The sequence below is a fragment of the Chelonia mydas genome, chromosome 21 (assembly GCF_015237465.2).
Source record: "Chelonia mydas isolate rCheMyd1 chromosome 21, rCheMyd1.pri.v2, whole genome shotgun sequence".
NCBI lineage: Eukaryota > Metazoa > Chordata > Testudines > Cheloniidae > Chelonia > Chelonia mydas.
The window spans coordinates 732,121-759,940 of NC_051261.2; the positions used below are offsets into that span (position 1 = coordinate 732,121).

The 27,820-nt window shown below is 39.5% G+C and overlaps 1 protein-coding gene across 3 annotated transcripts; it reads right to left on the reverse strand.

Annotated features, from left to right (window-relative positions):
• Positions 1–561: 561 nt before the first annotated feature.
• On the reverse strand, positions 562–27,580 carry LOC102944767 (bile acid receptor). Of its 3 annotated transcripts, XM_043533629.1 has the most exons (14): positions 27,417–27,580; positions 24,845–26,895; positions 23,317–23,520; positions 17,248–17,380; positions 16,146–16,272; positions 11,224–11,589; positions 7,649–7,789; positions 6,814–6,953; positions 6,602–6,706; positions 6,378–6,477; positions 4,578–4,706; positions 4,006–4,125; positions 3,709–3,822; positions 2,484–3,348 (listed from the first exon to the last, which is right to left on the reverse strand). In XM_043533629.1, the coding sequence occupies exons 5-14, from the start codon at positions 16,234–16,236 to the stop codon at positions 3,110–3,112; spliced, it is 1,545 nt and encodes a 514-aa protein (XP_043389564.1). In that variant the 5' UTR covers positions 16,237–16,272; positions 17,248–17,380; positions 23,317–23,520; positions 24,845–26,895; positions 27,417–27,580; the 3' UTR covers positions 2,484–3,109. The 3 variants fall into 3 exon arrangements, with proteins under 3 accessions (XP_043389565.1, XP_043389564.1, XP_043389566.1); XM_043533630.1 differs by lacking the exons at positions 17,248–17,380; positions 24,845–26,895; positions 27,417–27,580 and having other exon boundaries at positions 562–3,348; positions 23,317–23,698; XM_043533631.1 differs by lacking the exons at positions 17,248–17,380; positions 23,317–23,520; positions 24,845–26,895; positions 27,417–27,580 and adding an exon at positions 18,953–19,065.
• Positions 27,581–27,820: the final 240 nt, after the last annotated feature.

Below are 27,820 nucleotides of genomic sequence, written 5' to 3' on the forward strand. Positions count from 1 at the left end.
TTCCTTTTTGTCCTAATAATCTCCACTTGGTCTGTTCTGTTTCACCTGTTCCCTTCATTCCTTTAGTTTAAGGCTGTGGTGCCTTGTAAAGCTTTACATATTCTCCTCTCCTTTTAGTCAGTATAGGAGAGTGTAGGTCACAGTACAGTCATACTTGAGGCACATAGCTTACAACTGTATGTGGTTAAAGCACTCATTTGACTCTTCCTAAATCCATACAAAATGTAAGTCTCAAACTATAGCAAAAAACACTAATAGTATGTATATAGGGCAAAAATATATATAATTTCTGAAAAAACAGGATCTCTTAAACTTAAGTTTTGTATTAAAGATAAGATACTTTTGGTCTGTGTTCACTATTTGCATTATAATTCAGAACTGATGAAAGATCCACAGGTGTGAGACAGATTGAATCAAACCATATCTAATATATGAAAGTATTCATACATGGTTTTTAATCTGCCATATGAAAATATTTTAATGACAAAATATAATAGGTGCTCATTAACATTGCCAAAATATTAGCATAACCTTGAAAACATTAGCAAAGCGAGTCAGCTGTCCCTTAAGTGTCATGAAACTTTATTGAAAAAAAGACATTTGAAAATGAAGCTAGACAAGTGTCTGGAGTAAAGAAAATGATTAGGTGCAATAACAAACTCATTGTGGGAGGAGATGCACACCAGCTGCTGGATCCTCTTTCACATTTATGATGTTTTGATTGTTTAAAAAAAAAAAACCAAAACCACCCTACCTCTTAGTGGTGGTTTTTTTTTTTAAATAATAATCCTGAGAAAACTATTTGAAAGTTCATTCTTTAGTGAGAAATGTTTAATGGCTGTGTAGAAAGTTTAAAATACATAAGATTTTATTATAGTCTTCTTTATATACCCATCATATCTTTATTCCTATCTTTTTAGAAAGATAGAGGGCACTAACAGACTGAATGGGATTCTACCCACACACTTGTGGGCAGTGCCCACTGTGTAACTGGATGTACATTTCCAATGGGTGCATGTAATTTTCTAAAACTATTAAAAAAACCTCAAAAAGTTATTCCCCTTTATAGGCTAGATTCTGTTCACCTGTGAGGTGGTACATCAGTGCAACAGCACCCCCTCTGGTCAAGCATGGCACAGCACTGGGGCTTACAGTCTAGCAGTCCTGATGCCCAGGAGTCTGAAAACATAGAATCAGAGAATATCAGGGTTGGAAGGGACTTCATGAGATCATCTAGTCCAACCCCCTGCTCAAAGCAGGGCCAATCCCCAATTTTCACCCCACACCCCTAAATGGCCCCCTCAAGAATTGAACTCACAACCCTGGGTTTAGCAGGCCAATGCTCAAACCACTGAGCTATCCCTCCCCCCCAAACCTTTCTTCACTCACAAGTTTTTCAGTATGGGAACCCACTCCACGGGGTTCCAGCTCTGAGCCCTCAAGCTAGATAAGCAGGATCAGGATTCTTCAAGGGACAGTGCTCTGAGCTCCTTCCTATCTTTCCCTTGATCTCTGCAGGCTCTCTCACCTGTTGGTCAGTTCATCCCCTCCTGAGCTGTTGTCTTTGGGGAGCTCTTTAGTAGCTTGCTTGCAGAAGCTCCTTTCTCTGGCCTGCTCACTCCTCTGGCAGTTACCTCACCTTTCTGCTTCCCAGCACTTTTATCCTCTCAGCTGCTGTGAGACTGCCAATCAGCAGTGGCTAGCAATGCTTGTAATAACCCTTTGGTTGCTGGCCTAGCATGGGGTACATCCACCCCATGACAGCCTCACATAAGTAATTCTATTGATTCTGAGTAAGAGAAGGATGATTTCACTCTTCATAGTATTCTGCCTCCAACATAATCTATCATGATGCTATGTCTGATGCAGGAAAAGCATGCTGCTGGAGTCCTTGCACCCATTAAGGAAATGAGATTATATAGCCCATGCTGGAAGATGGAGCATACTCTGGAACAGCATATGCCAGCAGTAGAACATTGATCTCAATCCGTCCAGAACATGACTATTGTTGGAGAAAAGTAACATTAATTTCCACTGTATTTCCATTTTATTTTATGAAGTTGTACAACAAATGAATTTGAGTGCCTGTAATTGGGACTGGTGTCTTGAAAAAGAATCCTCAAATGCATATAGGAATCTTCTACCCCATTATAGTCATGATAAATGTAACCGAGAATTCAAACATTAATGGGGAGTCCTTATGACATTCTCCATAAAACTTGCAATATGGTTGGTAGGCAAAAATACAGAGTTAAATCCTGGTCCCACTGGAGTCAGTTGGTATTTTGGTATTGACTTCAGTGGGGACAGGATTTCACCCATAGTAGGTAAGAAAGAAGGGGGGTGGGGGGAAAGACCTATATTGCTGAAATTGAAAAAGTATATTGTGCTTATTTGCTTTGGCGAAACCATTCCAGAGTAATTCATGTGTAAAAATAATCCTGCCAGGGTCACATTCAGGTGACAAATTTATGCACTCAGCCTTCAAGATTTTAAAAGTTTTAATAACATACTTGCAGTGTCCACTTGAGCCACTGTATCCTTTTTCCTACTTTTTCTGGGGCCTTTTGGACCCACTGGATTATACATCTGTCAAATTTCCCAACATGGTTACATAATTCTTGCAAGGAAGATGTTGCACAAGTTGAACAGATCCCAGGAAATTAACTTTTTAGTCTAATGACACGACAATATTAGAATCATAGTACCTAAGTAAGAGCAGAATACAACTTTGCATGGATGATTAGATTTTTTGTTTGTTTTTAAATGAAGGATCTGCTACTGTATTTTTTCTGGGGATTCAGCTCAAACTGTGAAACTGATTTAAATCCTACTCCCCCCCCCATTTGTAGTAATAAAGTTTAAGATAAATTTTATATGTTTTATATTGGATCACTTCAACAGAGCACGACTTCTGCATCCAATTTTTGTTTAAAATATAGATTACTATAGATAAATACAATATTTGTTGAAGACGCTGCAGCCATATAAAATAAGTGAAAATTTTAGTATATTTTTATAAAAGTAAGATGTTTCTGAACAGTGTGCATTTCTGCAAGTTTAAAGAAAATCAGCCATGAGTGTAATAACAGTAATATAGGTAAGGTGTTCAATGCAAATCCCAAATTTCACAGAGTAAAGAGGTCAGTTTGGGGTCTTTTGTCCTCCACATTACTAGCACTTCTGAATGGTTATGATTGAGGGTCCTGAGTTCGGTAAGCCTCCCTATGAGGCGTGCAAAATGCTGTGGATCTTCTGGATGATAAATTTTTGAATATTTGTACAAAATACCTAAAAGGGGTTCTTGGAGTTTTTCCACATGTTGTTTGTTTTTTAGGAGTGGGCGATCTGCAAAACAACAATAGTATATTAATATAATTTGGGAACCAAACTTGCTCACTTTATTTTCTATGAGTACTCCTATTAATTTTGGTGAAACTACTCATTTGAATGATGAGAACAGGATTTGACATAAATGAAAGGCATAAAATGAAATACAATGATTAGCAAAATTGAACTCAAGAAATATTATACATTGAGGAAAAATTATACCAAAAAAACAACCACATAATTAGTTACATACTTTTCGCTTCTTAGGACAGTGGCTTGAGCATGTTTGATTTGAAAGTGATCAGTTAACTTTTTTTTAAAGTTTTTTAAAAATTTGCACATGTAACATAATCACTCTTCATTAATCTGAAAGTTTACCTGAAAAAAATATAGTAGTTGCTACAAGTAGGGCATATTCCGTCTCAGTCACGTTAAGTTCTCCCATGCTTCTGTAGAAGTAAAATAGCGCAGTGATAAACTCCTCGGTGATACCTTCAGAAATGAAATCAAGCTATTGAAAAATCAATCCAGGAGCAAACTTGTATTACCATTGTCAATTCATTTTCTCAAAAAAAACCTTGAGTAATTTTAAAATACTCAAACTATTTAATCTCAAAATTATTAGCAAATTTAGTAAAAGAATGATCATTCTTGAGGTATTGAGGGCTCATCTACCTGTGGTAGTTGTGGAAGTTGGACTCTCTTCACTGTGAGATATTTCCATGGAATAAATAGTACTTTTATCAAGGTCTTGAACATGACAATACACAGCATGATCAGAAAATCTTACGTGACCTAGAGCAAGGGAAACAATATTAAAAGTCCACTTCTGCTTTTAATTTTACCCTATTTAAACATTGGGTTGCAAATGTTTTGCAAATGAGTCCTAGAAAAGGGTGCACTATTTGTAAATCCAATACAGGGGATACGCAGTACAGTTAAGTTCACATACCTCCCCACCCACCCAATACTCTGTTGTATAAACATTCCAGAAGCTTTGCGACCTCTTTGGGGCTAATGAGAGGCAAGAAAGGATCCATTTTATTGTTATTTGTTGGGGTCTTCTAAAAAAGTGAAGGGTAGCTGGACATCATCAAAGCTATTATAAAAAACACCCTTCTATGCTTGAATGACAAACCCATTTAGGTGCAGTGTACAGAGGAGCCAGGCTTGCTGAAAAAAATAAGTCAACAAATACAAAACTGTTGTTTGAATTCACACAACTGTTAGCATTAAAAGTTACTTACTTTCACTCACTGATGATTGGCATTCATTAACTCTTTGATTATATATCTGGGCTGAACGCAAAAACATTGCTTCCACTGTTGAACCTTTCAACAATGCAATCTGGTCATCACTGGCTAAACTTTCAAATCCTGTAGGGAAGAATATTCAGTAAGACTCAAAATTAGGGGTTGCTGTTTGGCCTCAGGCTACCAATATAAGTTACCAAAAATTAGGAGAGTGATCACTTAAGATAAGCTGTTACCAGCAGGAGAGTGGGGTGGGGGGAGAGAAAACCTTTTGTAGTGATAAACACCCATTTTTTCATGGTCTGTGCGTATAAAAACATCTTCTGTATTTTCCACAGTATGCATCCGATGAAGTGAGCTGTAGCTCGCTAAAGCTTATGCTCAAATAAATTGGTTAGTCTCTAAGGTGCCACAAGTACTCCTTTTCTTTTTGCAAAAATTATTAGTCTCTGGCTTTAAGAGACAGTAGGACCCGTAGTTGCATCAAAGGCAAGATATTTGCACCAAGCAGTAAAGGAGCAATCACAGCTAGCAGTGTCTTGTGGTCTTTCTAGATATTTTACATTTACATAGGAATTGACATCATGGATCAGACCAGTGATCCATCTACTCCACCATTCTGTCTCTGACAGTGGCCAATACTAGAAATTTCAGAGGAAGGTGCAAGGAACCAGTAGAGAATTTTGGAATAACCTGCCCTGCAGCCTGAGGGCTTATATTCCCATACATTTGTTATCTTGTCTGGTGTAACTGTGGATGGTTTGTTTAGCCACAGACACGTACTCCCCTCTTGGTCTCCTACAAGAGCAAGGGGACATTCAGTTAAATTGCAAGGATTTCTTAATCCTGATCAGCGCAGGTTTACTTAACGTGGTGGTAAACATTCCTGTTTTTCCACGAGTGCTACCACCAGTGAAGCTGTACTAGTGCTAGATAATTAGTGTGAAAATTCCTGCTGTAGACAAACCCAATATCTTTTGACAATGAGTTCTACAAATTAATTGTACACTGTGTAAAAAAAAGTATTTCCTTTTATCGGTTTTAAATGTATCACCTTTCAACTAAATCAAATGTTTCCTTGTTTTTGTATTATACGAGAGGATGAATGGGAGTGCCTGATTTGTCTTCTCACACCATTCATTATTTTATCTCTATAGTGTACCTCTTATTTTTGACACAAAATAACTTCACTTTTTGCTGTGACAAAGTGAAACAGAGTTCAGACAATAAGATGAACAATAGTTCACTTGAGACAGCATTTCTAATTGTACATTTTTGAGAAAATATGGCTCTATTCTCACATATTGTATATTATCTGATTTTTTTGATTTGGAAAAAAAGTTGTGAATTGTACTGTTATTAAAGCTAAATGTGTGTCATGCATGTTGAATTCGCTTCTTGAAAGAAAGAACAGGGAACTGTTTCTTTGTTTTTCAAATGCTAGCGAATTAATGGCCTTCCTAATTGTCATTTGCAGGGTTGTTGTAGCTTTGTTGGTCCCAGGAGATGAGAGACACAACATGGGTGAGGTAATAATTTTTAGTGGACTAACTTCTGTTGGTGGAAGGAACAAGCTTTTGAGCTTCACAGAGGTCTTCCTCTGTTCTAGGGAAGATAACCAGAGTGTCCCTAATTATTAACATTTGCAAGTAAAATTAATCAATTGAATAGTTTCTGAACTGTATATCTTTTCTCAGAGTATGCATGCCACATAAATAAATGTCCTTCTTTTAGAGTAAGGCTAAATTATACTGCTTGTGGTGAAGAGTTTGTTAAATTATTTTATAAAGTTACCTGGGAGTCTCTTTGTGAAATCCACTAGTACTTGCACATGAACAACTGCTGTCTCTGAGAGCCTCAGAAAACTCTCCTCAGGGTTTGCAGTTTCCTGCAGCTGAATAAAAGAAAGAAAGATTATAAACATTTGGTATTGCCAAAATACCCTAATATTATATTAATTTTTAATATTCTAGCAATTAATATCTTTGTATTGTGGCCTGTGCATTCTGAACACATACAAACTTCTTTGCTTCCTCTAGGGGAATTGTATATTTTTGATGGGCTGCAACAATGTGATCAATAAGTTGATGTTCCACTGGAGTAAGTTCCATCCTCCCTTGGATCTTTAAAAAAAAAAAAAAAAATCAGATAAATGACAATACATGTGTGTTAAAGTAAAAATAATGTGTAACAATGAAAAGATACATTTTAAATAGGTAAAATCTCCCACTTTTCCAGATCTAGTTGTGGATGAAACATGCTTGCTGTTTACTCCCTCATCTTCCACCTTGATGCTACAAAGGAAACTGCTCTTCTGCTTGAAATTCTTTCGGAGTCTTTTTGATTTACACTGGACTTCAGTCAGCAAACCTGTAAGATATATAATTCTAGATCAAAGTACTTGTTAAAGTTCAAATACCTGTACTGTTCAAAACAAGCCCTTGTGTTATTATGCAGACTTTATAAGTCTGGCACCTCGGTAGCTTATCACCTATATGGAAAGCAGCTTCCTACCTATGAATGTTCTCAGCTAACAGGTAGTTCCAGGTTCTGCCTATGATGGTGGCAACATAATGAATTTTGTCAGTCAATTCCTATCAATAGCCTAGATGTGGGCAGGGGTCAAACAGTCTGATGTCATATTCTCTTAACCTAGACTCTGTACCATATGAACATAAGGGTTTCTCATGAAGAATGAGCATGGGCAAAATTTCTTTTTTCTCTTTTTTGTAACATGAAAGAATATTAAACACGCTTATGGAGATCAGTCACAGTTCACCACCTTTAGCTATCTCTTGTTGGCAATTTCATAGACCCTTCTGTGATTCAGTTAAGATGCCTGACACAGCAATTCTAGATCATAAGTAAGTCTGCATCACTTTAGAGAGGATATTTCCCAACTACTGATGGCCAATATGGGTGGAAAGAGGAATACCACATATTCTCTGAACCTAGGAGAGGACCTTCCAAAGTTAAAACTTCCTAAAGCAAAATAAAGAAACTGGCTTTGAAAAATAGTATGCCAGAGAATTTGTTGCAGTTGTAAGGAGCAGTGAAGCACTTACATTCTGCCAACATTCCCACAGCCTTACACTTCTTCAGGCGACACTCCTGACACTTCCTCCGCATGTACATGTCCATTTCACAGTGGCCACCATTCTTGCATCTGTATATTGCATTTTTGGTAATACTACGTCGAAAGAATCCTAGAAACAAGATATTTTGGATGATGGGAAGGAATCTAAGAAATCTTTGTAATTCCACTCTCAATTATTTAAAGAGTTACTGTATGATGTTTCTACAATGAAAGGATCAGATGGTTAGATATTAGACTGATGACATTTTAATTCTCATTGATTACGTTTGTTGCTGTTTTATGCCTAATATTAACCAGTGCTTGACCAAGGTAACTCCCTTTCTAGTGACAGGCACCTTACCAATAAAAAGAGGATCTATTAAGAGAGGCAGGAAATCAGCATACCCCCCCACCCCCCATTTTTAAGTAATGGCTCAAACCATATTCCAAGTAGGAGGTCTGACCAACACTAACACTTGACACTGTAATTCCAAGAAAACTGAAATGAGCAAAATAATATAGGCCTGTTAGAGGCTGAGAACACAGCAAAGGCAACATGTTTAGCGACTTGGAAGAGGGGTGAACACTGAGGTGGCAAAGTTTGCAGATGATACAAAATTACTCAAGATTGTTAGAATCATAGAATATCAGGGTTGGAAGGGACCTCAGGTCGTCATCTAGTCCAACCTCCTGCTCGAAGCAGGACCAATCCCCAACTAAATCATCCCAGCCAGGGCTTTGTCAAGCCTGACCTTAAAAACCTCTAAGGAAGGAGATTCCGCCACCTCCCTAGGTAACCCATTCCAGTGCTTCATCACCAAAGCAGACTTCAAAGAGTTAAAAAAGGGATCTCACAAAACTGGATGATTGAGGAACAAAATGGTAGATGAAGTTCAGTGTTAAAAAGGGCAGAGTAATGCACATTGGAAATCATAATCCCAACTACACATACAAAATAGGGTCTAAATTAGCTGTTATCACTCAAGAAAGACATCTTGGAATCATTGTGGATAATTCTCTGAAAACATCCACTCTGTGTGCACAGCAGTCAAATAAGCTAATAGAATGGTAGTAGGAACCACTAGGAAAGGTATAGATAATAAGAGAGAAAATATCATAATGCCACTGTATAAATCCATGGTACACGCACATCTTGAATGCTATGTGCAGTTCTGATTGCCCGTGATGGGGTGTACTCCCCACTCCAGCCTTGAAAGAGTTGAATTAGGCCAAGTAGGCCCAATCAGTTAAGATGCAACTGTGTGGAGGCTGCCAATGAGAAGGAAGCTGTGAGGGAACCGGCAGGAGGCCAGCAACAGTGTGGGAGGCAGCAGGGAGGAAGCCTGCAGTCTCTCTCCCTGAAGCAAGGAGAAGGAAGGGGAGATAGAAACCCCTGAGAAAAGGTTTATCTAGTAGGCTTAAGAGAGAGGAGAAGGCTGATGAAAGAGAAACTGAAAGAAGCATGGTAGGAAGTAGTCCAGGGAAGTCCAGACCTTAACTGCTCACTATAGGGCACTGAACTGGAACCCAGATTAGAGGGCAAGCCTGGGTTCCCCTACCATTTACTGCAGAGTGGTATTGCTAGGGGGCAGTGAATGGAAAACTGTCTGAGTCACTGCAGCAATGATATAGTCAGGGAAGCGGGCATAAGGACTGCCTGACACTGCTTGTGAAGGGGGACATTGACAGACCCCCGGAAGGGGAAATCACAGTGTATCCTAGTCACAAAGCAGCCATACTGCGACTCAGTGAACAGGAGAAGAGCTGCAACAGTGAAATAGAAGAAAGGGGGTGATTCCCAAAATTGCCAGTAGGGGATGCCACCCGGTGATGAGTAGACCACCCTGTGACACTTCCCCCTCTCAAAAAAGATACATTAGAATCAGAGAAAGTACAGAGAAGGGCAACAGCAGTGATTAGGGGTATGGAACAACTGCCATCTGAGAAGAGATTAAAATGACTGGGGACTGTTTAGTTTAGAAAAGAGGCGACTAAGGTGAGATATGATAGGGGTCTATAAAATCATTAATGGTGTGGAGAAAAATGAATAAGGACGTGTTTTTTATCCCTTCACATAACACATGAACAAGAGGTCACCCAATGAAATTAATAGGTAGCAAGTTTAAAACAAAAATAAGGAAGTATTTCTTAACACAATTCACAGTCAACCTGTAGAGCTTGTTGCCAGGGAATTTTGCGAAAGCCAAAAGCATAACTGGGTTAAAAAAGGAATTAGCTACATTCATGGAGGATAGGTCCATCACTGGCTATTAGCCAAGATGGTCAGGGATGCAGCCCCATGCTCTCGGTGTCCCAAAACCTCTGACTGCCAGAAGCTGCAACTGGATGATGGGGGAGGGATCCCCCAATAGATGCCTTGTTCTGTCCATTCCCTCTGAAGCATCTGGCACTGGCCACTGTCGAAGGACAGTATACCAGGCTAGATAGATCATTGGTCTGACCCAATATCACCATTCTTATGTTCTTATGAGTGCCACACACCACTTTGTAGGGATCGCTTTGGCCATTGTCAGAGCTGTATTATCTGGTTCCTGAGAAATGAACTGGTTTCCATGAAAAAGGAACTTTGATAAATGCAAAATCGCAGTGATCCTCAGGGATCCAAGCCCAGCAGAGAGAGAAAAAACACAGTAATACATAGGCATTATGAGCCAAAGTCACCACCAGCATAAGCAGACACAACTTTACTGAAGTCAGCTAGGCCCGAGAGCGATGTGTAGCATTGTGTGAAATCAGTTTTCACCTCACATAATGTTTACTATGAAAATAGATATTAATTAAATTCCACAAAAATGTGAAACTGGGACCAATATTATAATGTATTATCTGTTTCTGATAGCTTCCACAATGTGCTAGGCACTTTTCAAATGCAAAAGAGCGCACGGTCCTTGCCCTGAACAACTTAGAAGCTAAAAGACAAGCAGGCAGATAAAAGATAGAGGAAGAGGAGTAATATGGATGAAATGGTCAAGGGGGTAGTTATCCATTGCAACATATTGCTTGAATAATATTAGCTTTGTGTGTGTGTTGTATGATAGAGTTCCAGAATTTTCCCAACCTATAGTTCTCACAGCAGCAATAGATCTCGAGGAGAGATTTTAATGTAGCGAGGGTAGTGGTCGAAGACTTCTGTATGCAGTGGGAGCAGCAGGGAGGGAGAAGGGTGGAGATTTTTTTTGACATACCTGACAAATGAGTGGATGAGTCTGGCATCATTGGTGGAACAGAGGAGATGGGGCAGCATGTAAAGAGACAAGGGTAGATAAGTACAGAGGAGTTGAGTTATGTAGATACTTGAAAGCAAGGACAAGAAGAGGAGTCTGATGTAGCAGAGAAGGAGCAGTCAGTAGTGGGATTCAAAGGAGAGGATCCCATAAGTTATTCCACTCTTCAACTAGACTTCAGCTGTCCTCCAAAATGTCAATTGAAAATTAACATAAATATGTTAATTTAAAATTGCACATGTGGAATTTCAGCATGCTGCACTGATTAATATGGGGCAGTTTTCTTTCAAGTCACAAAATAAAAGTATTTCTCCCTTACCTTTACAGCCTTCACAAGTGAGCGCGTTGTAGTGGTATCCCGAGGCTTTGTCCCCACATACAACACAGAGCTCTTCCTGACCCTTCATTCGCAAGGAGGAATGACTTAGTCTTGGCCTTTTTAGTCCATGATATCCATCATCATCATTATTATGGGCAACCATGCAGGAGGGCTGGTTTAATTCACAATTACTGATTATGTACTGCCCATCACTGTACTGAGAATCCAGGCTGTATGTGTTGTATTGTGACTGGGAAGGTTGTGACTGTAACACTGGAGGAAACTGAACAGTTGAATACTGGCAGTAAGGAGTAGCCTGAAAGTCTGAGTCTTGCAGCTGATAATTGATGTGCTCTGGCAAAACATCTAGATAATGAAAAAAATGAGAATGAAACAAAAAGGTTGTGGAAGAATTTGTGACTTCATTTACCTGAAAATATTAAATTATTTTTATAATGTGTCAATATTAAGATAAATTTTCAGAAGGGTAGCTTCACTTTTGCACCTAAAAATTGGTGCCTGCAATTTTTCTTAGTAAATTCTTTTCATGTGTTTGGTCAGTGTCATATTGTGGGCTACTGGAATCCTGTAGATTAGTAATTTAATTTTCCATAGATAGTTAAATTGCAGGCAATTCAGGTAGTGAGAGTTTGGTGTACTCAGACTTATGCCTGCAGTTCATTAATGATGACTAAGGTTGAGCTCCAGAAAAGAGACCGGGTGTCAGTCCAGCAGAAAATTTACCCCTCAATAAACAAACATTTTAAGTAGGGAAACATTTTTGTTTTGTATTAAAAACACATTCCAGGTACACTATATGAAAATGAAAAAAGGATTAACAAGCAGAGAAGGACATTTCAGAAATTCCAAAGGGTGACATATTTTACCATCACATACACATCTCAAAGCTGATATTCAATAGACCCAAATGCCAGAACATGTTTTATTTAATATTTCTGCGTAACCCAGATTTCATATAGTCATACTTGCATTTTCAGTAATATGTTTGTACAGTGTTGTGACAGGAGTTGTTTTTAGTTATTTATCATGCTTGCAGTTGATTTAAATGTGAAACAAAATGTACAAGAATCACAGAAATGTAAGGCTGGAAGGAACCTTGAGAAGCTATGAAGTCCAGCCCTCTGTGCTGTGGCAGGTCAAAATAAACCTGGACCATCCCTGACAGGTGTTTGTCCAACATGTTTTTAAAACCTCGAATGATGGGGATTCTACAACCTCCCTTGGAAGCTCATTCCAGTGTTTAACTACCTGTATAATTAGAAAGCCCTTAACATATACGAAGGCTTATCAGGTGCCCACTCTGTCTTCTTTTCTCAAAACTAAACATTCCCAGTTTTTTAACCCTTCCCAGCACGGTCACCTGCAAATTTTATAAGCATACCCCCTCCACTCCAATATCCAAGTCATTAACAAAAATATTGAATAGTACTGAAGCTATTACTGCCCCTGCAGGACCCCACTAGATACACACCCCCCCCCCAGTCTGACAGCAAACCATTGATAACTACTCCTGGCGTACATTTGTGCACCCATCTTATAATAATTTCATGTAGACCACATTTCCCTAATTTGTTCATGATGGTCACATGAGACCATGTCAAAAGTTTTACTAAAATCAAGATATATCACATCTATTGCTTCCCCCTTATCCACTGGGTTAGGAACCCCATCAAAGAAGGTTTGGCATGATTTGTTCTTGACAACTCCATGCTGACTATTCCTTATCCTATTATCTTCCAGATGCTTACAAATTGATTATTTAATAATTTGTTCCAATATTTTCCAGGTTTGAAAGTTAGGCTGATTAGTTTATAATTCCTCACGTCCTCCTTGTTCCCCATTTTAAAGAGAGATACTATATTTGCCTTTCTCCAGTCTTCTGGGACTTCACCTGCCCTCCAGGAGTTCTCAGAGATAATTGTTAATGGTTCTCAAAAAGAAAAGGAGTACTTGTGGCACCTTAGAGACTAACAAATTTATTTGAGCATAAGCTTTCGTGAGCTACAGCTCACTTCATCGGATGTATTCAGTGGAAAATACAGTGGGGAGATTTATATACATAGAGAACATGAAACAATGGGTGTTACCATACACACTGTAAGGAGAGTGATCACTTAAGGTGAGCTATTACCAGCAGGAGAGCGGGGTGGGGGGAGGGGGGGAACCTTTTGTAGTGATAATCAAGGTGGGCCATTTCCAGCAGTTGACAAGAACATCTGAGGAACAGTGAGGGGGTGGGGTATTAACAAGGGGAAATAGTTTTACTTTGTGTAATGACCCATCCACTCCCAGTCTCGATTCAAGCCTAAGTTAATTGTATCCAGTTTGCAAATTAATTCCAATTCAGCAGTCTCTCGTTGGAGTCTGTTTTTGAAGTTTTTTTGTTGAAGAATTGCCACTTTTAGGTCTGTAATCGAGTGACCAAAGAGATTGAAGTGTTCTCCGACTGGTTTTTGACTGTTATAATTCTTGATGTCTGATTTGTGTCCATTTATTCTTTTATGTAGAGACTGTCCAGTTTGACCAATGTACATGGCAGAGGGGCATTGCTGGCACATGATGGCATATATCACATTGGTAGATGTGCAGGTGAACGAGCCTCTGATAGTGTGGCTGATGTGATTAGGCCCTATGATGCCATGTACCTTGGTCAAACTGGACAGTCTCTACGTAAAAGAATAAATGAATACAAATCAGACATCAAGAATTATAACAGTCAAAAACCAGTCGGAGAACACTTCAATCTCTTTGGTCACTTGATTACAGACCTAAAAGTTGCAATTCTTCAACAAAAAAACTTCAAAAACAGACTCCAACGAGAGATTGCTGAATTGGAATTAATTTGCAAACTGGTACAATTAACTTAGGCTTGAATCGAGACTGGGAGGGGATGGGTCATTACACAAAGTAAAACTATTTCCCCTTGTTAATTCCCCACCCCCACCCCCCACTGTTCCTCAGACCTTCTTGTCAACTGCTGGAAATGGTCCACCTTGATTATCACTACAAAAGGTTTTTTTCCCCCGCTCTCCTGCTGGTAATAGCTCACCTTAAGTGATCACTCTCCTTACAGTGTGTATGGTAACACCCATTGTTTCATGTTTTCTATGTATATAAATCTCCCCACTGTATTTTCCACTGAATGCATCCGATGAAGTGAGCTGTAGCTCACGAAAGCTTATGCTCAAATAAATTTGTTAGTCTCTAAGGTGCCACAAGTACTCCTTTTCTTTTTGTGAATACAGACTAACACGGCTGCTACTCTGAAACCTGTTAATGGTTCTGAGATTGCTTCAGCTGGTTCCTTAACTACCCTAGGATGAATTCCATCAGGCCCTGCTGACTTGAATGCATCTAGTTTATCTAAATATTCTTTAACCTGTTCTTTTCTTTTGTTAAGAATGTGTGCATATTTCAGTACATTATGTATCATGTTTCAGTCTACTTTTCAGGCCTGATCCAAAGAGCACTGAAGTATCTTGAAAGACTTTTTGCCTTCAATGGGCTTTTGATCAGGACTTTAGTGTTCACTCATCCTGAGCCAGATACTAACTTCAATTACATAGTCACATTGGAGCGGGAGCAATAGTCATAGGGCCTTTACAGTATGTCTGCAATAGTTTAATGATACATAGACTTTTAACCATTGTGTACCAGAGGATGACAAAAACTGCTCCATGCAACCCTGGGATAAAACTGATGGTCAGCATATCACACTGAATGCACAGATTTTTGTATCTGAATTATTTTAATGAATTTTGAATCTCTCTCACTGGATATTTCAGATTCCAAGGCCAGGAGGGACCACTGTGGTCATCTAGTCTGACCTGTACAACAAAGGCCCTGGAGCTTCCCCAAAATAATTCCTAAATTCCATCTCTTTTAGAAAAACATTGAATCTTGATTTTAAAATGTACAGTGATGGAAAATCCACAATGACCCTTGGTAAATTGTTCCAGTGGTTAATTACCCTCACCGTTAAAAATTATACCTTATTTCCAGTCTGAATTTGTCTAAGTTCAACTTCCAGCCATTGGAACATGTTATACCTGTCTCTGCTAGGTTGACTAGTCCATTATCAAATACTTGTTCCCAAGGTAAGTACTTATAGACTGTAATCAAGACACCCCTTAACCTTCTCTTTGTTAAGATCAGCAGATTAAGCTCCTTGAGTCTGTCACTATAAGGCATGTTTTCTAATCCTTTAATCATTCTCATGGCTCTTCTCTGAACCCTCTCCAGTTTATCAACATCCTTCTTGAACTGTGGGCACCAGAACTGGACATGCTATTCCAGTAGGCGGTCACACCAGTGCCAAACACAAAAGTAAAATAAGCTCTCTATTCCTATTTGAGATTCCCCTCTTTCTGCACTCAAAGATCACATTAGCCCTTTTGGCCAGAGCATCACTTTGGGTTCTCATATTCAACGATTATCCACTACGACCCCCAAATCTTTTTCAGTCACTGATTCCCTGGATAGAGTCCCACATGACATCCGGTAAGTATGGCCTACATTCTTTGCTCCTAGATGTTACATTTAGCAGTATTACACCACATTGTTTTCTTGCACCCAGTTTACCAAGCAATCTAGATTGTGACATGTCCTCTTAGTTATTTACCACTCCCACCAATTTTTGTATCATCTCATACTGTATCAGTGATGACTTTACCTTTTCTTTGAAGTCATTAATAAAAATGTTAAATAGCATAGGGCCAAGAACTGATCCCTGTGGGAGCTTACTAGAAACATACTTGCTTGATGATCATTCCCCATTTGAATGTATAAGTGCCAAGATCTTCAAGGTAGGCACCTTTTGTAATAATAAACCAAAAGAAAAGAGTAACTGCTGCGGACAATCTTTCCGAGTTTTCATAATACTTTCATTTTGCTTTACTCACCATAATATTGAATGGGTTCAGCAAGACAGTACCCATCAGATACAGTTACAAAGGTATTTGCCATACTCTGCTCCAGCTCCAACTGTTTCATTCACTTTGGTGTGTGATGGGCTTTTAAGAAGAAAATCTGAGGAAGCAGAACATTGCCTGTTACTTCAAAAGTCAAGACTCGGCCTTTCATTAGAAAGAAGACAAATATTACTTCAGAAAGAATTGTGGGAGGCAGGTTAAACAGCCCTGAACAAAAAGAAACCTCTCCAGAAAATGAGGCCATTTGCGAATTATGAGAGAAATTCAGATAGGTAGAAAGTCACTGTGAGTCTACATTTCAGACTGTGTTGGTGCTAATGAACAGGGTTGAGGATTCATTTATAAGTCTTCTCATGTTGTTGATTTTACTCTAAACTATGTTCCCATCCCAAATAATTAGAGGAGGATTAATATTCCCCAACACTAATCTCATAGTAGCAGTGGAGTTGCTCTGAAGCCACTATTGCAGCCTAAAGTCTGGCGCTAAATGATTGTCTGCCGTTGCTTTCACGGAGGGAGGGAGGGCCTGGCTACATGTACCCAGAACCACCCACGACAATGTTTTTGCCCCATTAAGCATTGGGATCTCAACCCAGAATTCCAGTGGGTGGCAGAGACTGCGGGAACTGTGGGATAGTTACCCACAGTGCAACGCTCCGGAAGTCGATGCTAGCCTCGGTACTGTGGAAGCACTCCGCCAAGTTAATGCACTTAATGCACTTAAGAGCATTTTGTGTAGGGACACACACAATCGACTATATAAAAACGATTTCTAAAAAAACAACTTCTATAAATTCGACCTAATTTCATAGTGTAGACCTATCCTTAGTGTCCTTCTCTTCCCTCCAGAGTGGCGAAGGATTAGGGGAACTGCATTGATTAAAGGTACCAGTCGATTTGACTTCTCCAGAAGAGATCAGGCTCCAAAAGGGGCCTCGCCACTAAAATATTAATGGTCTCTCCTTTAGCAAACAGGAGGGATGACAAAGATGAAGGAGGCAAATAAGCATATGGGAAAAATAAAAAGTGCATGATAGGAGTGAGTTCAGAGGGTCAAAGAGATGAAAAGTACCAGTCTGATAGCCTTGGACTCAGAAGTTCTGTGCATATCCCCAGAGCAAGTACAGGATGGGCAGTGACAGAGCAAATTTCTGGCCAGCACTATCCCCAACCAATATGCTTCAACTCAGCTCTGGAGGAACCATCTGTAGAGATGAGAAGGGACATTAACTCTCCATGGCTCACTCGGTTCTTGGCCCCTCTGTTGAGCTTTGTGACCAGTAGAGGGGTGAGGCAGACAAGGGTGTCAAATTAGCACTAATTGTGATGTTGATTTTGCCATTTTATACAACACAGAATATCACAAATGAAAGCTCATTCTGTTAACTGTGAAGTTGCTGTAATGCCTATGAAAATGTTGTATGCTAGAGAACCTTCAGATTAACACCTACTGAACTGGGCTGAAAACACTGTAATTATACCACATTTCTGACTATTGAAATCATCACAGTAAAGCTATTTTAGGTAATATTTAGAAGTTTTTAAAGTTGATTAATAATCATAATTTTCTCTCTAAGTACTGAACAGTTGGACTTATGGAAAAGAGGCGACTAAGGGGGGATATGATAGAGGTCTATAAAATCATGAGTGGTATAGAGAAAGTAAATAAGGAAGTGTTATTTACTCCTTCTCATAATACAAGAACAAGGGGCCACTAAATGAAATTAATAGATAGCAGGTTTAAAACAAACACAAGAAAGTTTTTTCACGTAATGCACTGTCAACCTCTGGAACTCCTTGCCAGAGGGTGTTGTGAAGGCCAATACTATAACGGGGTTCAAAAGGGAGCTAGATATAGTCATGGAAGATAGGTCCATCAATAGGTATTAGCCAGGATAGGCCGGAATTGTGTCCCTAGCCTCTCTTTGCCAGAAGCTGGGATTGGGTGACAGGGCATGGATCACTTGATGATAACCTGTCTGTTCATTCCCTTTGGGGCACCTGCCATTGGCCATTGGCAGAGCACAGGATACTGGGCTTGAACGACCTTTGGTCTGACCCAGGATAGCCGTTCTTATGATAAGTAAGGCACCTTACTTCACAGGAGGAGGGATAAAAGGAATGCCTGGTAAAAAAAAAAATTAAAATTGTCTAAAACATTTCTAAAATAGACTATGTAAAATATGTAGTGTGTACAAAACATATGCTGTAATTGAAAACTTGTATGAAATGCTGAAATGTGCTACAGAAAAAGAATATAGTATATACTCACACTGTGGATACATCTGTATTTGAGCTGGGAGATGTGATTCCCAGCTCGCATAGAGGTACTCAAACTAGCTTTGCCTCAGTCACATCCCCAAGCTGAAATGTAGATGAACCCTAAGGGAGATGCACCCAATATTTTACATTTCCACTAGAACTTTTATCCCAAAGAAATTCACAGTTGATACACAAAATGACTGAACTGCAGCCACCAAGCACATAGTATACTCCACAGTGGTTTGGGGAGGATACTAGGTTAAACTCTTACGGTATGTCTACATTGCAGCTTAGAGCACTCCTCCCAGCCTAGGGAGACAGACACCAACTTTGCTGTAACTAGCACATTAAAACCATCAGTGTAGACATTGCAGCCTGGGCAGCAGCATGGCCTAGCCACCTAAGCTTGGATCCACGGGGCTGGGCAGGCTTGTACTCAGGTGGGCAGCCTATGCTGCAACATCCATGCTGCTATTTTTAATGCTCTAGCTTGAGTGAAGCTAGCATGTGCCTACCCAAACTTGTAGGCACGCTTTCTTCTGCGGTGTAGACATATCCATACTCAAAGAAAATGATGGCGTCATGGGATCTGTAATGACTCCTGCAGAGCAGATAAGAGCTTGGATCTTAAGGGCTCACCTGAAAGATGGTCACAGCAGGCTGCATGGAATAGTTTACTGTACCTGAGAAGATGATTTTATGACATCAGGGAATCTGAACTGAAGCCAATTCTTAAGGTATATACACCTCCCCTCCCAAAATACACATTAAAACCCTCCCCCAACATAGACATATCCATGGAATAGAAAACTTTCCCCTCATGTCACCAGCACAAGGAGAAAAGGTGCTGTGAGGCTGGAATGCTGCCATTTTGTTATCTCTGCTAGTAAATATTTGTTTGAAAGAGAAGTGACTCAGTGAATCATGGTGGGGCCCCTTATCAATCAGATCAATTTGGCATGGACAAAGTCTAAATTTTTTCCTTTGGTAAATATGCTTTTTTTTAAACTGATGGAAGTATGTGTTTCCAACGTCCTTTTGATGGTTGTTCTATGTGAAAGTATTCCAAAGTAAAATAAAGTTACACTGATTGAGTCTGTAAAAAAAGTAAATTGAGTTTACAAAACCCACATTCACATCTGTAATGTGTCTAAATTGATCCTGAGGTAATGAACCAGTATTTATTCAGGCGAAGCTTCCACTGATTTAAATGAGTGTTGCTTGAGAAAGGATTTCAGGATTGGGCTCTTTGTGATGGTCTTTCAAGATCATGGAGAAGCAAAAGTTAAATTATGCTCTATATTTCGTCCAAAAAATAACATAATATTAAGGTTGCATAGCAAAGCTCTCCAAAGTTAGGAAATGCCAAAGTTAAGATTGAACATTCAACTTTAATTCTATCATCTTGTGTTTTATGCATTTCAGTATGGGGCTAGTTCCACAAGAGGAGATAGGTGCCAACATTTAGGCACCATGGGGATCCTCAAAATTCTTGCTCTGCTGCTACCATCTAACCCTGGAGGCCCCTTAAGTGCCTACATATCTATATTTCCACTGTTAAATTCCCAAGTCACTGAATTTTCTGCCAGTGAGCATACCCACAGCTGCTTCAGTCTAAGCATACCATGCCTATCTCACACTTAAGCCCCAGCGGGATACTCAAATTAGGCATTTCCTGTCTATCTACCCTGCGGGATGCAACGCAGTATGCATAATCACAGCATGCCTAACCCCACATAAAACAGCCAGGCTGGGGGAGGAGATGGTAGCCTCCCTTATAATCTTTAGCCAAGTGATTAAGGAACTCACCCAGGCTGTGGGAGACCCAGACTCATTTCCCTCCTCTGCCTGATGTGGAGAAGGGATTTAAACTTGGGGTGTTCCTCTAGTTAGCTGAGTGCCCCAACCACTGGACTATAGAGTCAGTCTGACATGCTCTCTGACCCAGTACATATTTAATTATGTATACAAAGTGGTATAACTTTAACAGGGGAAACCAAAAGAGAGACACTCAGCTAGTGGTTCGGGCACCCTCCTGACAAGTGGAAGACCCAAGTTCATATTAATTCTCCATAGCAGGTAGATGGGGGAATTGAACCTGGATTTCCCACCAGCTCGTTGTGGGTCCTAACTACTGGGCTAAAGATTATAAGAGGACTACTGCTGCTACCGCCTCCTGCCCCCAACATTTCATGTAAAAAACAACAACTTAGGTGCCTAACTCCAGAAGAAGATTCACAGCAGAGAATCCCAGCGGAGGTAGGCGCCTAGCTCCTTGCAAGGTAGCTGTCTCTAATCTCTTAGACTTTACGAGGTCTGCAGGGATTGAACCAAGAACTCTTTGGAAGTATTTCCTCAGCCCACATGTTTACGTGCAGTATTCCTTTCACATACTCTCAGTTAGGCATCCATACATACAGAACACAGCCTTCCTTAGTTGCCTATGCTGAACTTAGCAAAAAAAAAATGCAATTGCTCAGCATGCAATTTTCAAAGTATCATAACTTGATCAAATCATAACCAGATTTCACCAGAACACTCAAAACCTCTTCTCCTCAATGACAGCTGTTTCTCTGACAAATTTTAATGTTTTATCCCAAACAGAAGAGTTACCACCATTTTTTTTTATAATGGAAAAAGATTACACACACACTCTCTTATTTGACCATTACTTACACTTTAAAAAGAAAAGACAAAAAAAAAAATCTTTGCACAGAGATGAAGCTGGGGAATTTTAACCTAAAAAGTAAGTTTCTGAAAGTTGCAACTGAAAACAGGGTGATAGACTGGGAACTGTGATGCACCCCTTAATTAGAGCAATTACTATCATATCAGTTATCTAAGATCTCAATTAGTGCCACACTTAGGGCCCAACACTTTAGCCCTTAGTTAGGCTGCCTTAAGATGAGTTTTTCCTGGATAAGGATACACGTTACGCCCTGCTCATTTTTTACTGTTTCTGATCTCATTCCTGCTAAGCCTTTTGTATGGAAAGTCTTTTTTCCTAGTTTTTAGGAAGCATATAAAAGAAATAAAATGTCCTTTTCACAATGACTTAGGGTAAATTTTTCAGAAGTGCCTAATTGATTGACAAACATTAAAGTCAATGGCACTTAGGAGCCTAAGTAACATAGGCACATCTGAAAAATCATATGGTTTTGCTTTTCTAACCTTATTTTTGATAGTATTAAATCTCCAGCAGGTGACAAAATGTAAACTGGAACATCTACTGAAACAGTAGGTTAGCCATCCACTGTAAATCTTGCATGTCGTACAAAGGTTCAGGAATATTCAGCTATTAATCCTAATCAAAGGATTCATCACTCATCTTCAGTTTATCAAAAGTTAAGGGAAAGTGATGTTTTAATGTACAAAAAGTAAAGTAGGAACTCATGACACAAAACCATCTGAGTCACTTACCAGAAGTCACGTATACAAACTAAAGACATATTGTGCATCTGTTTTCATGTTATTAATGGCAGAAGATGCTATGTTGTTTTTCATAATTTTATTACCATGTGGAACATATTTCTTTAAGGAGACCCTCCAGGGAGCTCTTCAAAATGTCTGAATTGACAGTACATTAACATCTATCGTAAATATTTTGACAGTTGTGTCAAAACGGAAATTTCTTGTTCCAAAGGAATTTCAGGAACTTGGGCTGAAGGTCTTTTAGATTTATTTAGTGCACCCCATATCCTGGGAAAGAAAGCATGAATGAACAACCACATGAATTAGGCAGTGGATTTCAATCTCAGTTTTAATCCCAGCTTTGTTTGGTCTCCAGAGAGGGAGTTGTACTTTCTGAAGTTATGAAAATTAAACCAAGAATTGACAGGAAGTTACCAGCCACTCTCACTGGCTACTATATTCTGATATCCCAGGTAGTATATTTGGCTGCATTCAAAAGGCAATCCTCTAACCATCTCTGTGATTAAACTAAGAGTGGATTCATTTTGCAAAGAAAGCTAATAGAATCAGATAACATAGTGCTGCATAAATCAGGCCTTTTAATAATATGAGCTCTTGTGGGGATTTTTGTTTTTTTAATATGTGAAGAATCCCAAATTAAACTGCTCTCTGAGGAAAGCTTCACCCCCCCCCCCATAAATAGTATTTGCTCTGTTTATCGGTCTGTATGGTACCTTTTTGGGGACTTTCTAGAACCGGGATTGCTTTATCCATTGATGGATAGTTTTGTATGTGACGATTTTGTAATCTCTGCTACTTATCTTTTAAATAATGGCTGTGTGTCTAATTATTTAAAAGGAATAATTTAAATAAATTGGAAAAATAAAGGGAGGCAGGTCCTTTATCACCGTACAGCTTTGATGTCTGCGTGTCTGGTTTGTGGAGAATGGGTAACATTGAAATGGATCCACCACTAAAAAAAAAAAGTTAGTTTAAAAGAACATCAAAAATTACATTTAATTTATTTTTACACAGTTCACAGACACATTTGTGCCTCAGACACCAGATTTACCACCAAATCTAATCCTGAATGTTGCACAGAATCCTTGTGGCTCAGAAGCTGCCATTGCATAATTACGTGACTAAAATACTACTATTTATATTGCACTGAATTTTGCACTTCCTTGTTATCGTCAGGAGGGGAAAATGCATCTCTTGAATGGCCAGTATATTGTAGGTCACCAAAGCAGTTTACATATGTATAATACTCCTGAAACAAAACGATTGGCAGTAAAGAACACCTTATTTTAAAGGTATACATTTTTCTATTGTTCCTTGATCAGCATTTCAAAAATCAGATGACGAAAGTGTTCTAAACTGCAAATATCTTAATAGCGCACAGTTAATTTGTGTGTCGACTGATATTGTAAAACCCCCAAGCTTTTAGAGAACTAAATAAAATACTTACATACAGTAGTTCTGGAGAGAATGCCCTCTCTTCCTAGAGTGGGTCTGTGAGGATGCAGCAGTTACTTCAACTTTCTGATTTCCAGCTGGAGCAAACTGGGCCTTTTCCCTATTTATCAGTTTCTTTGCATACACTTCGGCTCCAGACACTCTGCAGACCAACACTTCAGCCTATCTGAGACACAAACTTCCCACACAGCCCTTCCTAGGGTCAAAGCAAGGGCAGCTGCAAGTCCACATAAATCAAATAATAACTGTATCATCAGGGACAGAGGCCATTGGGACTCTCACGTCATACTTTCCCAGAGTTCTCTCTAGGCAGCTTACTAAATATTTTGCTTTCTTGATAGAATTTGACATTCTCCTAATTTGATTGCTTAACACTGGCATCTCTGCACATTAATAGATAACATACATTGCAATAGTATTATTTTAACATGTATTTGTGCCATAATAAATTGAATTTGGAAACTTTGTGAAGCCACTATCTCTAAACTATGTAAACATTAAACTTTTTCTACGTTTTAATTTTAACATACGTGCTGCTGTATTGTACAGGAAGATTAATCCATGTCTCCATTACACATTGACTATAGTTTTGCCATTTGTTTGTCAGCACTTAGGCAGCTGTTACAGCTGTGTATTTTATAATTTGAACATACCTAGAATTCTACAGCTCAGGATCACTCAGGATCCCAACAGCACATAATTCTGATGTGCACACCTCCAGAATGGACTCTAGAGAAGTTTAGGAAATCTCTGTATGTGGGTCTTTTGGAGTGATTTTCTGTTGTTTCTTTTCATTTATAAAAGGTTGCATAATCTGGCCATTGGCATTCTTAACTGCCCATGAAGTAGTTAGTGCTACTTTTTCACTTAAGTTAACCAGAATAATTTGTGCTACATTGTATTATGCACACTTTTGTAGTATGGTGCTGTTCTGTATTGTATTCTAGCATATTGCATTGTAGTTGAGCTGTCTTAGAGAACAGCAGTCTAGCTATATTTCTTTATACCAATTTCACTTTTGTGAAAGAACTCAAAGCTCCTCGATTTTGAAAGATTTTTGTTGATTTAGCTATTCCAGCAATGGGCTTTCAGGACTTCCTAGGGTACGATTTAAGATTTTTGGAGTCAGGGCCTTCTCTCATTAAGCACCATGATTCTCCTACTCCCTGCCTGATATGATGTTAAGTATCAGATGGTTTAAATTTGGACTCAGGTCACATTTCATATTTGCCCCTGGTTTTACTGACATTTCATATTTACAACAGCAGTTTTTGCTGTTACTGCAGGAATAGCTGCTCATTATTATACTTTTTTTTGCTATGACAAAGGCATGACTTCTCATTTTTTGCTATAGATTGTTCACAAGAACCAGTCAATCTTGATAGCATATCTTAGTTCCCAACACAGCAAATTAATTCAAACAAACAAGTCAAAATAATCATGAGGCAAATAATCAGTATAAACTGATTTACAAATTGTTTAGCAATAAGGCATAGCTCAGGTTTGAAAACACTACTTACCCTATCTGGTCAAGAGCATGATGGCAAAGGAAATCACCCAATTCAGTGAGCATGCTTTGCTTGACTGGGAAGATTTACTTTATTTGACTCATACATTCAGGCTCCAGAGATTGATAGAACAGGTTGTGTTATGTCAGGAGCTGGAGGCTGGAAATACCACGGTACAGTGTATGGAAGGCACATATAAATTCATATTCAAGAATAATCAGCTGTGTCTGACCTGAAAGACCCTCTTATATTTGTCATGTCACACTACTTTGGAGGCCTCATTTTATTCATTAGCATCATTGTGCGCCCCTCTACAGACCATCCTATGGGGTGAGGATGTCTCCATCTATTCAATGGCCTAAAAAATGTGATGAGCGTCTTCTGGAGTCTGAGCTCAGCAGACAGCTTATACAGAAAGTTGCTGTTCCTGAATCGTGTTTTATGTTCCAAGCCCAACATCAATCTGAACCATAGAATTCAGAACTCTTATGGGTTTGAGTTCTCAGGAGATCTTGTCTATAAATGGTTTGGTATTCAGATAGTTAAAGGAAATCATATCTGGTCCAGCTGGATCTTTTCTGCATAACTGACCCTTCCTGCTTGATCTGGCATTGGATTGTTTATGCCATGTCAGTAATTAACCACTATCAACCTCATTAATGAAACATAAACCACCTCTTCTGCTCATTTATAAAGCACTTGTCAAACAAAATTTAAACAAAGGGCAGAATCTCAGAGGAGTAATAGTCCTTTAAAAGCTACTGAGACTGATTGCAAATCACTGTGGTCGCTTTTTGTTGTTTTTCATTAAAAATAAGATAGAAATTATGGAGTCATCTATTGCTTTTGGCTAACTCTCTGAGAGTCCATCTGAGATCTGTCATATAGGGGCAACAGTGCCTGGATAGTAATGTTGGCCATTTCAGTGTAAAATACTGATGTTTCAGCTCTTTACTGTAAATCACTACATGATAAAAGAAAAGTCAAACCCAAAACAATCAGGAATCCTTGGAAAACTCATTGTTAATTGCACCACAATAACTGTTGTTGTATGTGGGACAGAGAATATGTTAAGATGATTGATTATACTATTAAAGCTTTTTTCGTATATGCCATGCAAAAGAAGCCTAACTGATGGCAGCAAGATGTTCAAAACTGGGAAAGAGAGCAGTTAAAAATGAATGTAATACTTGTTCATCAAAAATAGTCTAATTTTGGCTGTATGCATTTTCAATTTTACAGGAATAAAGACAGGCATAAAGGTATAATGAAAAAATAATAAATGCCAAATATACTGTGTTCTGAGAATTATGTAAATGCACCATTTCTTGGGAAAACTGTGAAATCTGCAAGTTTTCTGCTCACCTGTTTCTTGGATGCATAATTGTCCCCATTAATATGTTAAGGTGATAAAGGTACAGATGTCTTTGTAGTGTTTCTGGTATGGGTATATTTTTCCAGTCACGCAGAAGCTAGTGTACAAAATTCTATGAACTAGGGGTGAAATTCACCCCGTGCAGATCAGCCCAAAAGCCTATCCACTATTTACATTCCACTTAAGATCTCTGGGTGTAAGTGGTGCCAAGCACTTCTGCTGGCTCTCTGTACGACAGTCAGTTTCATCCTCATTGGATCCATTTGTACTGGCATTGCAGTTGTAATGATTGGTTCACAGGTACCAAGATAAAAATATCAGAGCCAATATCTGCCAAAATGGAAATTGTCCTTCAGCAAGTTCTGGAATTCTCTACAGCTGCTAATGTAAATGGCAGTGCATATGAATGGAAAATAATTGCCTACCCCACACATTAGGGGTTTCATGGCCTACATGGGGAGATAACAGAACAGTAGGATCTCTGAAGAAATACAAGCTCTCAACTGCTTGCTCTTCACTTTATGGCACCTTTCATGATCCAGTACAATCATTGATGGTGACTAGAGGCCCAATCCTTCACCACTGATGTCAGCGGGTGCAGGCTCATGCACTAGGAATTGTTGAATAGATGAGGGTGGCTTTTGTAGTGATGTCACTTACTCATATAAAGATAATGATTATGAAGAGGCTAGGGAGGAAAGAACCAGAAAAAGGGTTTTAACCACATGCTTTATTGTTATGAAAAAAGAGAGAAATAGTCAAAGGGATCTTAATTCTTTGTGTGGCAGAGCTCTAACCTTGCCCCCATGGGTCCCAGGCTTCCAGGCAGTTTATGCTAGCCTCAGAGGCTCACTGCAGTCCTCCACATAGCCTCTCTCTCTCTACGGCCAAGGTTACAGTCTACTGAGCCCTTTTTATCATAAGCCAGCAAGGAGGTTGGTGAGAGAACTCCCACAGTCTCTGTTGTCCCTACAGGCTTATTCTATAATAGTTTAGCCTCCTGTCCTGACAGGGGCCTATCTTCCCCTCCCCGGAAGTGTTTCTGTAGTGGCGGGTTGCGGGGAACCCAGGCTCATCCTCTACTCTGGGTTCTGGCCCAGGGACCCTAATGGCAACAGCTGCTGGCAGCCAACCTTTCACTGCCAGAGTTGCTACATTTCCCTGAGCCATTTCCCCACAGCTCTCCTGCTCTCTCTTCTTCACCCTTACCTTAGGGCTCCCTAATGGCTTGAGAGTGTCTTCATTACTCAGCCCTTCAGCCACACTTCCTCTCCTCTGGCTCCCCTCAGCCTGACTGGAGTGAGCCCTTTTATAGTATCAGAAGGGCCTTAATTAGTCAGGTGTTTACATTAACTTAATGGCCTCACCTGGCTCTTTGCAGGTTAATTGGAGTGAGGTGTTCTCATTAGTCTGGAGCAGCCCCTGCTCTGGTCAGTCAGGGAACAGCAAACTGCTAATCCAGTGGCCAGTATATCTGCCTTCGACCCCGCCCACTTCCTGGATCCCAATAGGACTACTCTGTTGTAGGCGCCTCCGGGCAGAGTTCCTCTGGGCGGCATCCACCGACTCCCTTGACGCCTTTGAGGTGTGGTGGGCGCTGTCCGGGGTCCTCT

Excerpts from the sequence above, each read along its gene's own strand:
- LOC102944767 (XM_043533630.1), bottom strand. The coding sequence starts at position 16,236 with ATGAAACAGTTGGAGCTGGAGCAGAGTATGGCAAATACCTTTGTAACT. Across the intron at positions 7,790-11,223 it reads CACTTGTGAAGGCTGTAAAG|GATTCTTTCGACGTAGTATT; the intron begins GTAAGGGAGAAA and ends TCTTGTTTCTAG. Across the intron at positions 6,707-6,813 it reads CCACAACTAGATCTGGAAAA|ATCCAAGGGAGGATGGAACT; the intron begins GTGGGAGATTTT and ends TTTTTTTTAAAG.